We start from the raw sequence: 11148 nt of genomic DNA, 5'->3' as shown, positions 1-11148 counted from the left end.
GGGGCAGGTACCGGGCTGGGCCGGGGGTAGAGGCCTGGGCTGGGGGTACCGGGGCCGGTACCGAGGCTGGGAGGGCCGGGGGTCGAGGTGGGCTTGGGGTGGGCTGAGGTTGAGTTCGGGCTGGGTTCGGGTGGGTTCAGGGTGAGTTGTGGATTTGCGGTGGGTTCGGGTTATAGTTTGGGTAGGCTCGGTGGGTTTGGGATGGATTTTGGGTGGTTTAGGTGGATTTAGGGTGGTTTGGGGTGGTTTGGGTGGGTTCACATGGATTTGGGGTGGTTTGGGTGCGTTGGAGTGGGTTCGGGTTGGGTTCGGATGGATTCGGGTGGATTGGTGTGTTCTGGGTGGATTCGGGGCGTCTTGGGTGGAATTCAGGTGGTTTGGGTGGGTTCAGGTGTATTCGGAGTGGATTTGGAGTATTCTGGGTGGATTTGGGGTGTTTGGGGTGGATTTGGGGTGGGTCCCCTTGTCCTGCTCCCTCTGAGTCACTCCTGCTGTCCCCATGACAGCTCCATCTCATTCCAGTTTCCACTGGTTTGCGTTGGTTTTTGTGTTTATTTGGTTGGGTTTGGTTTTTTTTTCCCAAAATTGCTCTCTTGCAACATCTCCTGGTGGTTGAAAAGCTGCTTTGTTTAGCTCTGGTTCGGGTTTGTTTGCTGCTGTCCTGTTCAGAAGCAGCCAGAGTTTGGGCATCTGTGTTCTGGCAGTGGGAGCTCCTGGTGGAGGGAGAGCTGGGTCACACCTGGAATTCCCATCTGGTTTGAAGCACAGGCTCTACCTTACATTGTTCCAGCTGCCTCCATGCTGTATTTCAGGCTTCAAATGAAATGCTTAGATCCTCTGTGGGAAAGGTTCTAATTTAGGAAGGGGAACAGAGCTGTGTTGGGGTGGCACAGCCTTGGCAGGGGAGTTTCTCCTCAGAAACTTTAATTCTGCCTCTCAGACTGCCATCTCTGAGTTCCTCTCCTGTTTTTGCTCCTGCCCTGGCCCCCAGGCTGTAGCTGATGCCCAGGCCCCCCTGGCATGATGCCGTCCAGGACCAATCTCTCTGCTGGGATCCCCAGTAGCAAAGTCAAATATTCCAAACTCTCCAGCACCGATGATGGATACATTGACCTGCAGGTAAAACTGGGGAAGGAAGCTGTGAAACCACGAGGATGGGCGGCCTCAGCTTGGCCCTGCACAGGCAGCTGCTGCTCGTGTGTCTCTCTGTGCAGCTCAGAGAGGGACAAAGCCGGGAGGAGCCAAACCCTAACCCTAATCCTGGCCCCTTCCTCTCTGGGAAGCCCAAAGAGCCCTCCTGGGAACAAGGCTGGGAGTAGGGGCTGGCCCAGCAGGCTCTCCATGGGCAGAATTCCTCCTGGAGGGCAGCTCAGGAGCAGAATTTTGTCCTGTGCCAGCTGTGGGGTCCCATCTGTGCTGCCGTGCGAGGGGAGCTGTGCTGAGCTGTTCAACATTTGGGTTTTTTCCATCCAGTTCAAGAAGAGCCCACCCAAAATCCCCTACAAGGCCATCGCACTGGCTGTGGTGCTCTTCATGATCGGGACCTTCCTCATCATCATCGGAGCCCTGCTGCTGGCAGGGTACATCAGCAAAGGGGTGAGTGCTTCACACACTCCTGGCACTGCCCTCAGAGCTGCCCCGAGCCCTCAGGGGACAGCAAACAGCCTCAGGTCACACCGGGGCAGGCTGAAATTCAAAATTAGGAGAGGTTTGTGGTGGGAAAGGCCTGGCAGAGCTGCAGTGGTGCAGTCCCCATCCCTGGCAGGGTTCAGAACACGAGCATGTGGCACACACAGGGTTAGGGGTGACCCTGGGGGTGCAAGGACTTGATGACCTTGAAGGTCTCCTCCAGCCTCAAGGATCCTGTGATCATGGTCGGTGTAGAAGTTCAGAGCCACAGGGAGTGAGCAGGGAATGGATTCCCACCACGGCCTGGCAGGGCTGGGTGTCCCTGGGGATGTCACATCCCTGTCCTGCAGAGATCTCAGCCTGTGCAGGGACAGGGAGGAGCTGCCAGGCCCCGTGTGGGGCTCGGTAACCCTTCCCCACCTGGCTGGGGGTGACCCATGGGCAGGAGTTGTGGGTGCTTCTCCCCTGCTCCCTGTGCTGTGGGCTCAGGGGCTGGCAGCTCAGCTCTGCCTTATCTGTGGCAGCAGAGCAGCCCCTGGGGCTATCAGCAGCACTCCAGGCACAGATCCCTGGCTTGGGCTCGCAGCTCCCAGCCCTGGCTGCACATCCAGGGCTCCCTGCGGAAGGAGGGGGTCCCTCGAGGGTCCCTGCAGCAAGGATTAAGGGGGCTCAGCCTGATGACAGCTGAGATGTTTCTGGTGAAGATGGGTTTTTATGTCATCACCGTGGGGATGGATCACAAAACCACAGGATGGTTTGGGTGCAAAGAACCTTCCAGATCTCCTCATTCTGAGAATTCGTTCCCATCTCACCTGCCTTGGGCAGGGCAACCTTGCCCCAGACCAGGCAGGGTGTGGGAGGGAGGAGAGCCCCTCACAGAGGTGTCACTGTGGTGCCTTGGGGAGGCTGAGCTAGAGCAGAGCGACAGAATCAAGCAGGGATTTATTAAAAGGGTCTCCTCCATGGATCCACCTTGGGCAGCACAGGAGCCCAGCCAGGGCTGCACCCGAGATGAACCAAAATGGGCACAAAATGAACCCAAGGTGAACCAAAATGAGCACAAAATGAACCCAAGATGAACCAAAATGGTCCCAAAATGAACCCAGGATGAACCAAAATGGGCACAAAATGAACCCAAGATGAACCAAAATGGTCCCAAAATGAACCCAAGGTGAACCAAAGTGGTCCCAAAATGAACCCAAGGTGAACCAAAATGGTCCCAAAATGAACCCAAGGTGAACCAAAATGGGCACAAAATGAACCCAAGATGAACCAAAATGGTCCCAAAATGAACCCAAGGTGAACCAAAGTGGTCACAAAAGGGACAACTGCTCATGAGGTCTGTCACTTTGATAAGTTCTGCTTCATTTGCATATTGGAGTAAATTATCCAGTTACAGCTTTAGGCTATGAAATCCCATCCTGCTTGTTTTTCCCTCTTCAATTCACATTATTTGTGCTCTTGGGCCTGAAATTTGGGTGGTTGTCCTTAATCCCCAGCTAGAGAAAGAATTGTTTTATCTCCCTACCCTGTGAGGAGAGCTTACAACACTTCACCTGAAGCTCAGAACTGCACACTAAAGCAGCACAGGAGCTGACAAATACCAAAGTTAAAGCTAAAAATGCCCAAGTTAGAGCTGAAAATACCAAAGTTAGAGCTGAAAATACCAAAGTTAAAGCTGAAAATGCCCAAGTTAGAGCTGAAAATGCCGAAGTTAAAGCTGAAAATACCAAAGTTAAAGCTGAAAATGCCCAAGTTAGAGCTGAAGGCATCCCCAGCCCTGTGCCCCGTGTCCCTGCAGGAGACCGACCGGGCCATCCCCGTGCTGATCATCGGCATCCTGGTGTTCCTGCCCGGCTTCTACCACCTGCGCATCGCCTACTACGCCTCCAAGGGCTACCGGGGCTACTCCTACGACGACATCCCCGACTTCGACGACTGAGCTGTTAATTAACCCCGCCCTAATTAGGCTGCTCGGAGCTGGTAGCTCCCCGGGATGCCGGCAGGGCTCGGCTGCTGCGTGTCCTGACCTCGAGGCGTTGCAGGTTTTCCAGTTTGGGGGGTGGGGGCTCCAGCCCGGAATTGACCAAAAGGAATTGCAAAGAACTTGGGATTTGTGGGATTTTTTTTCCTCCTCTCGGGGTTGCATAATTCCGCTCGCTGGGAGGCTCTTCCTGGGCGAGGCAATCCTTGCAATTTTCCAAAAATAGAGCAGCTGGTTTCAGCAGCAGATACTTGTTTTTTTCTCTAAGTGTTTTCTAGAGTTTATTTTAGCTTTCCATGAGATTGTGGTTATTGTTGGGTTACCTTTGCAGACAGACCATCATTAAATTTTCCTTTTGCTCTCTGTCGATCAGAAATGCTGCCCAACTACTGCTCCTGGAGTAAATAAAGTCTGATGAGGGGGGAGAGCAGCACTTGCAGGAGGTGATTTCCACACAGTGCACTGGCTCCAGAGCCCCTGTCAGCCTGGCCACGCTCATTTCCCCACAAACGCCTCCCCAAGCCAGCTTTCCCTGTGCTACTGTTGGCAAAATCTGCTCATCCTTCACAGGGACTGGTGCTGGAGTTTGCTTGTCACTTAAACCACCAGATGGATACTGGGAGAAGGACTGGAACCCAGACTCAAGTGTTTAAAATACCAAAAATCTTGGGTTTGACTGATGTGGGTACTGGGGACACCTGAACTCCAGCTGTGTGTCTTTTGGAGTCCGTTGGTCCTTGTGTAGATAATGTGCTGTGCAGACCTGCCCAGGCCAGTGAAGTTCTGTGTGTAGTTTGTGCTGACCAAGCCGCCTCTGGATTGCTTTGCCAGCTGTGCTGCTGTGTCATTCAGGGAAAACAGAGCGATGGCTCCACTGCTGTGAGGTCAGGGCAGGCTGTCTCCTGCTTCTCAGTGTCCTGCACAACGAGCAGCCATGCAGGTGGATGCATTTAACATGAATAAACTTCTGTATTCTCTGCGACCCCAAGTTTGTCCTTCCCACCTTCACGGGTGTCCGAGTGCACTAAAAACTCTGCTGGAGTGAGGGAGGCAGAGCTGGAGCAGCCCCAGCAGTGTCAGTGCGCACAAAGCACTCCACAGCTGCCACCTGAGCCCCAGGTGGGTGGAACATTCCAGAAGGAGGGGGCAGGAGTGACTGGCAGTGCAGAGCAGGCCCACAGAGGTGTCCACACGTCAGGGCTGGACAAACACCTTGCTCTGAACTCCTGGAATTGCCTTTTTGCCTCCTCCAGTGCTGCAGATTAAACCCAAACCCTGAGCCAAGATGGTTTTTTTAACCCTTCACTAGCCTGCACTGCCCTGAGTGAATCCCAGCGCTGCACTCTGAGGCAGAACTGGTGAAATTGTTAAATTCAGGATCTCCCTTTCCATCTCTGGAGGTTCCCTCCCTGCTGCCAGCCCAGCTGGGGAGGGACGGGGACGAGGGACACAGGAGCTGCTGGCAGCAGCTGGGATGTGTCAATTGCAGCAGGCTTTAGCAGGAGCGCTCCTGCTGACGTCAAACCATGAATCAGCCTCTCCTGGGGCACAAGAACCTGCGTTCATTTGGGTTTGGGGAGCGGGGAGAGGAAGTGGAAGTTCAGATGGAAAAAGCAAAGAGGGAGGGAGGAGATGAAGCAATTTGGGAAGGGGGGGGATAAACTCCAGTTCCTTCTGTCCCCTTCATTTATCACCTAAATGGGATAAATGAAGGGGACAGGAGAAGGAACTGGACCTGGATGATCCTTGTGGGTTCCTTCCAACTTCCAACAGCCCTTGGATGTCCCTTCTGCAGCCAGGGGACATCACCCAGCCCCTGGATGTCCCCTCAGCAGCCAGGGGACATCACCCAGCCCCTGGATGTCCCCTCAGCAGCCAGGGGGCATCACCCAGCCCTTGGATGTCCCCGGCCTCCCGACCATGCAGACACCTTTGGTTTCCCCCTCCCAGCTCAGAGCGGTCCTGCCTTCTCAACCTGATGAAAATAAAGAATTTTTGCCCTTTTCCCAGGGCTCTGTGCTGACCCAGCTGTGCTCCCCTGCTCCCACTCCTGTGTCCTGTGTGGAATGTGGATGTGCACGCGCACAGCAGTTCCTCTCCCCTTCCTGAGCACAAAAGCAGCCTGAGGATTTTTAGGAATGCTGGATTTGACTAAAAATAGTCCAGACAGTCCAGCAAGGCCATGACAGAGCCTCCCAAGACACTTGGCTTTGTTCTGTGGTGGAGCCAAGGGTCATGGGCGGGGGAAAACTCAATTGTTGATTAGGAATGATTGTTTGCAATTATTGACCTGCCTGCTTAGCTGCTCTGGGCTCAGGCAGACGTGGTTTGTGCTGGTTCAGGACTTGTTACCCTGAGGCCTTCCCTTCCCTGCTTTCCTGTGTCTAGGGAGGTGTGAGGAACTGCTTTTAATTGGAAGTAAGGCAATTACTGGGAGCTGTTCTGTGTCCTGCACGGACAGAGCTTTCTCCTGATAAGAATCAGGAAGTGACATTTCCTTCCTCCACGCTGCACTCGGGCAGGATTCTGAGCCGTGCTGCTGTCCTCATCCCTGGGCAGCACAAAGGGACCTCCCTCCCACAGCAACACAGAGCCACGAGCTCCCTGCAGAGCCTTTCCAGGCAGGAACAAAACTGGGATCATTCTTCTTTGAGAGGACTTCCAGCTCCTGTGAAACAGCAGGTTTGGCACTGAAGCAAAAATTCTGTGGAGGAATCACTGTTTCATCCTGGGATGTTAAATCAAAGGGCAGCAAATCCACTAGTCACCACTAATTAATTTTGTTTTGAAATATTTACTTGGGCTGAAGTAGTAGCTGCTCTTAAGTCTTTAAAGGATTAGCTGCCTGCTACTCTTTCCTGCCTGCAACCATTTATTTAAGCTGCTGCTGCAAATCATGCTGTTAACCTGTCACGAGAGGTTTTAACCTTCCTTCTCTTGTCAGTGGGAAATGCCTGGTGCAGATGGCCCTGCTGATGTGACAGAAATTAAACATCCAGTCAGCTCCTCTGGGCTCTTTCCCCAGCTTCTTCGAGGAAAGGCAAGACAGCAAATGCATGTAGTGATAATTGTCTGCATCGCAGGGTGCTGCAAAGGCTGAGGAGGGGCTGTGAGGGGTTTAGGGAACATCAGCTGGGTGATGCAGGAGCATCAGTTTCTGAGCTAAAGGAAATGCTCTGGATCTAGAACAAACCCTCAAAGAGAACTGAGAACTCACCTCAGCAAGGATCATTTCTTACTCTCAGGCAAGTGTTTAGTGTAAAAGGGAAAGATCTCAGGTCCTTTAACATACAAGTACTAATTAGCATCACCATACCATTTTCACCATACAATTTTCACCATACAATTTTCTAGCAGTTTTCATTAATGTGTCATTAAAGAAGTCTGCCAGCTCCTATAATCCTCATTTTTCTCGTCTTTCAACACTAACAGCCCATAGCACAGTATGACCTCTTCCCTGCTATTTTGGGTGGTTCTTTTCCACACAAATGCCTTATTTTCTCTGTATTTGATACTGAAGGTCAAGAGAATCCTCTCTGCCTTTTATTGCACAAGAACAGAGGAAGGATTGTAACAGGGCCAGTGCAAATGTGAGCCTAAAAATAAACCAGTGGATGGTCTCCAGCTTCAAACACAAAAAGAGTATTTGTGGAGGTCTCTCTTTGTTGGGTGATCGAGTTTCAGATCACTGAGGAGACTCTTCAAAGTTCAGCTCACAAGCAGCTCGTGATGGTTTAATCCTCCCCATGAAACAAAGGCAACTCTTTGACTGGATCCGGCTCAGCTCCACCCTGAGCCCCTGGAGCTGGCAGGGGCTCACTCTGGATGGATCATCCCCGGGGCAGGGGCAGTTCTGGGGTGCTCTCCTTCTCCTGGGTTCCTGCCTCCCACCCTGGCCATGGGCCTGGGGCTGCAGAGGGACAGGCAGGCCCACAGCCCTTCTGCCACCTCTGCTGGAAACAATTCGAGGGGCCAGAGCTTGCAGAACACTTCAGTGACACTGCTTGGCACCAATTAGGAATAGCAGTGGTGGCACTTCAGGCAGGGAAGGGGTTAACCAACTCCGGGGCAGTTTGGGGGAGAAGTTTGAGTTCATTGTTCCAGGCTCTCTGTGGATTTTTGTCCTTTCATCTCTGATTCTTGGTTCCCATCAAAGGGCTTTAGTCCTTCCTCTGTGCTGTTCCTGTGAGCCTCTCAGGGCATGGCCTGTGCCCTCACCTGTGAGCAGGAGCACACAGCAGAGCTGTGCTGGCAGGCAGCTATAAATAGAGAGCCTGGCCAGCCCTGTGGCAGCCCTGCTGCTATAATTGCCACTCTGCGCTCCCGTGACAAGCCCTGCTCCAGCTGCCAGGGCAAGCAGGAACTGCAGGCAGCCTCCACACTCAGTCCCAGAGCTGGCCCTGCCCTGAGCTCTGCTGTGGGCTCAGTTCTCCCTCTGCCTCCGGGAGTTCTGCTTTTCCTGAGTGTGTGACCACTCCTGGTGTCTGCCCAGTGGGATTTGGGCAGCTCAGTTTCAGCAGCTGCTTTGTAGAGGGCTCCTGGTCCCATTCATGCCTCAGCACCACTTGTTTATTTTGCCTTGTGGAGGGGGCTGGTGTGTCTGTGTCACTCCTGATGTCACTGTGTCCTGTTGCTATGTGCTCACACGAGGGATTAAATGAGTCACGGGGTAAAAGTGACCCAAGCCCTCCATCCTTCCTCTCTGAGGAATGATTTGCAGGGGGTGAAAGCAGGGACTGTGTCTGCTCTCACTTCTCTGCTGAGGGATGAGTAAGCAGCCACCAGGCGCTGCTGCCTGTGCTGTGCAAAGGACCTCTTTAATTCTGAGCTATAAAATTCCTCTAATGGACTTCAAAATGATTTAGTGCACCATGTCCACCTCATTCTGGAAGTAGTTTAAGTGGGAATGAGCTGCTCTGGTCCTGCTTATCCAGATCTGCCCACAGCAGCTGCTCTTTATTCCCAGAGCTTTGAAGAGCCCCACGTGAATGTGACACAAGGTGACAAATCCCAGCTTGTCTCCCCCTTGGAGACCATGCCTGCAGATGCCTCAGGGCTGATCCGATGGGGAGAAGATCTAATGGAACAGAACTCCAGCGTGAGTGTGCCCAGGAGAGCAAAGCCATGGGGAGCCATCAGCCCCGGGCTCCTGCTGTGCCTCTGCGGCTGCCACAACACCGCTGAGCCAGATGTGGCTCCAGAGACTCAGCATCTGGGCAAGGAGAGCCCCGCAGGAGAACCGAGCAGGCAGGACAAACACAGGCTGCTCTCCTGGCCCCCTCCTGCTCCCACTCCTCCCAGGATTTACGGGCTCGTCTCAGGAGCTGTGCTTTTGGGAAGCAGCCTGGGGATGAACTCGGAGAGGTGACTCAGCCCTTCTCCTCCTCCTGTCAAACACGGGCACTGCCCTGACTCAGCAACTGAAATCTCATTTCTTTGGTACAGCCCTGAGCTACCAGACACAACAGCAGCAAGAAAATTGCCTTCTCCTGCAGAGCACAGGCTGTCCAGCTGAGTTAGCGTCACTGGGAGCACTCGGGAGCACTCTCCCTGCCTTGGACTCCTGACAGCTTGGGATGAATGTCCCGTGGGAGAAGCAGAGGGACCTGGCATGGGCTGTTTGTACTCTCCTGGTTGTTTGTATCTCCTGGTTGTTTGTATCTCCTGGTTGTTTGCACTCTCTTGGTTGTTTGTATCTCCTGGTTGTTTGTATCTCCTGGTTGTTTGCATTCTCCTGGTTGTTTGTATCTCCTGGTTGTTTGTATCTCCTGGTTGTTTGTATCTCCTGGTTGTTTGTATATCCTGGTTGTTTGTATCTCCTGGTTGTTTGTATCTCCTGGTTGTTTGCACTCTCCTGGTTGTTTGTATCTCCTGGTTGTTTGCATTCTCCTGGCTGTTTGCATCTCCTGGCTCCCACAACCTCGTCTCCTTTTCCAAAACACTTTGCTAACCCAAAGCTGAGGGAAGGTCTCCTCTCTCCAAAAGCTGCCAGAGGGGAAACCACCGTGAGCGGAGCAGCAGGGTCCCAGCAGTGCTGCAGCCCCGCAGATCTCCTGTCCTGCTCACCTACTGATGTATTCACGGCACGAATTCAGGCGCTGCTGATCCTCCCTGCAGGCACGGCAGGGGCTCGGCCGCGTGGGTCGCTGGCTGGAGCAGCCGTAATTTGAGAACTTGGCCCGAGATGCTCGGACCAAAAGCTCTCTTTGCTACCGAGAGCACTTTGCACTAATTAAACTTCGTAAAAATTCTCCTCCGTTTTGCCGGTGACAAAGCACGGGGTTGGGCGCGGCTGGCGGAGCCCATCTGGGTTCTGAGAAATAAACTTTTTTTCTGAGAAAGAAATTCGTTTTTTTCTGCCTCAATTTCCCCTGATATTGGGGGGAACAGCAACTCACGGGTGCCCCCGAGATAATGAAACATTCCTGTGGGTCGGGAGTTCCCCACCAGCTGGTGGAGGTGGCGTTTTAACCAAGGGCTGCTCACATTCGCTTTCCTCACCTCACAAAGTGAAACCCAGGGTCTGCCCAGCTGCTCCCCTCAGTGACCATTCCATATTCCAGACGGAGTAGCAAAAAAACCCCACTGTTGGTGAGTTGTTCATTTTTTGGGGCTTATTTGGGGGAGTGTCCACTCACCTCCTAGGCCGCTGATGAAACAGCAGGGGTTTCATTTTTATTTTATCTAATCCAGTAGAAGATATTCGTGTTGTCCATATACAGGAGAGCTGGGTTCTTCTTAATTGCTGGACTCCATCTGTGGGATTCACACAAATGTTATTAATTTAATGCAAGAGGAAATTTAAGGCTTTACGGGGTTTGAGCCCATGGTTCTGGGGGGTCTAGCTGTGTCAAATTCAATTCTTGGAGCACTAAATCCAGCTTCATCATCCTTCCCTGGCTTGTCCTTGGGATTATCAGGACCCTGAGGTCTTTATCTGTTGCATTTCCATCTGACTGATGTGTTTTCTCTGGCTGTGTTTCCCTCTGCCATCTTTCACCCGGGGAGGGCAGGTTGGAAAATTGTAACACTCCAAAATTAAACAAACAAATCTGTGGCTCTGTCCCTGATCCTGAGCACAGGGGGGACACTGGGCACGCACAAACTCCTGTGAGCAGCACAACTGCTGCAGCCTCCATCAATCTGACATCACTAAAATGTCCCTCCTGTCACCTCCCCACCCTGACAAACAAAGGCTTTTAAGGTTTAAAAGCTGCACTGAAGTCTGTGCCTACATTTGGGATAAGGCCAGGTATTGAATAATGCCCAGGATCAATATCCATAATCAAGCACTGTGTCTCAGCCCTGCCCTCTATGGTTCTCCATATGTCTCACTGGAAAAACCTTTTAGAAGCTTAACCAGGAGAGTGTTGCAGTGAACGTGGAAAAGAAAAATAATGGGAGGATAAGCACAAATACTCCGGAGGCCTCGTAGGGTCTCTGGTCTTAAAGTAAGCTCTTGGGTTTTAATGGGATCAGATGAAACCCTCTTGGTGGGGGGGTTGGACAGCTGGTGAACAAACACCCCCCAGCAT

At 52.6% G+C, this 11148-nt stretch overlaps 1 protein-coding gene across 1 annotated transcript; it reads left to right on the top strand.

Moving 5' to 3' along the window:
- The first annotated feature begins 991 nt into the window (after positions 1-991).
- On the top strand, positions 992-4595 carry TMEM230 (transmembrane protein 230). The gene is made up of 3 exons (XM_005430840.2): positions 992-1119; positions 1474-1596; positions 3431-4595. Exons 1-3 carry the CDS (start codon positions 1021-1023, stop codon positions 3569-3571), a joined length of 363 nt encoding a protein of 120 aa, XP_005430897.1. The 5' UTR covers positions 992-1020; the 3' UTR covers positions 3572-4595.
- Positions 4596-11148: the final 6553 nt, after the last annotated feature.

This window comes from Geospiza fortis, unplaced genomic scaffold (assembly GCF_000277835.1).
Source record: "Geospiza fortis unplaced genomic scaffold, GeoFor_1.0 scaffold777, whole genome shotgun sequence".
Taxonomy (NCBI): domain Eukaryota; kingdom Metazoa; phylum Chordata; class Aves; order Passeriformes; family Thraupidae; genus Geospiza; species Geospiza fortis.
Note: the sequence above shows the minus strand (reverse complement) of the source record. Positions and strands in the feature narration are given on the sequence as shown.

What these genes read in the sequence shown, in the direction of transcription:
- TMEM230 (XM_005430840.2), top strand. Translation starts at nt 1,021, where the DNA reads ATGATGCCGTCCAGGACCAATCTCTCTGCTGGGATCCCCAGTAGCAAA. An exon ending in ATGGATACATTGACCTGCAG is followed by an intron (nt 1,120 to 1,473) that starts GTAAAACTGGGG and finishes TTTTCCATCCAG; the next exon opens with TTCAAGAAGAGCCCACCCAA. An exon ending in CAGGGTACATCAGCAAAGGG is followed by an intron (nt 1,597 to 3,430) that starts GTGAGTGCTTCA and finishes GTGTCCCTGCAG; the next exon opens with GAGACCGACCGGGCCATCCC.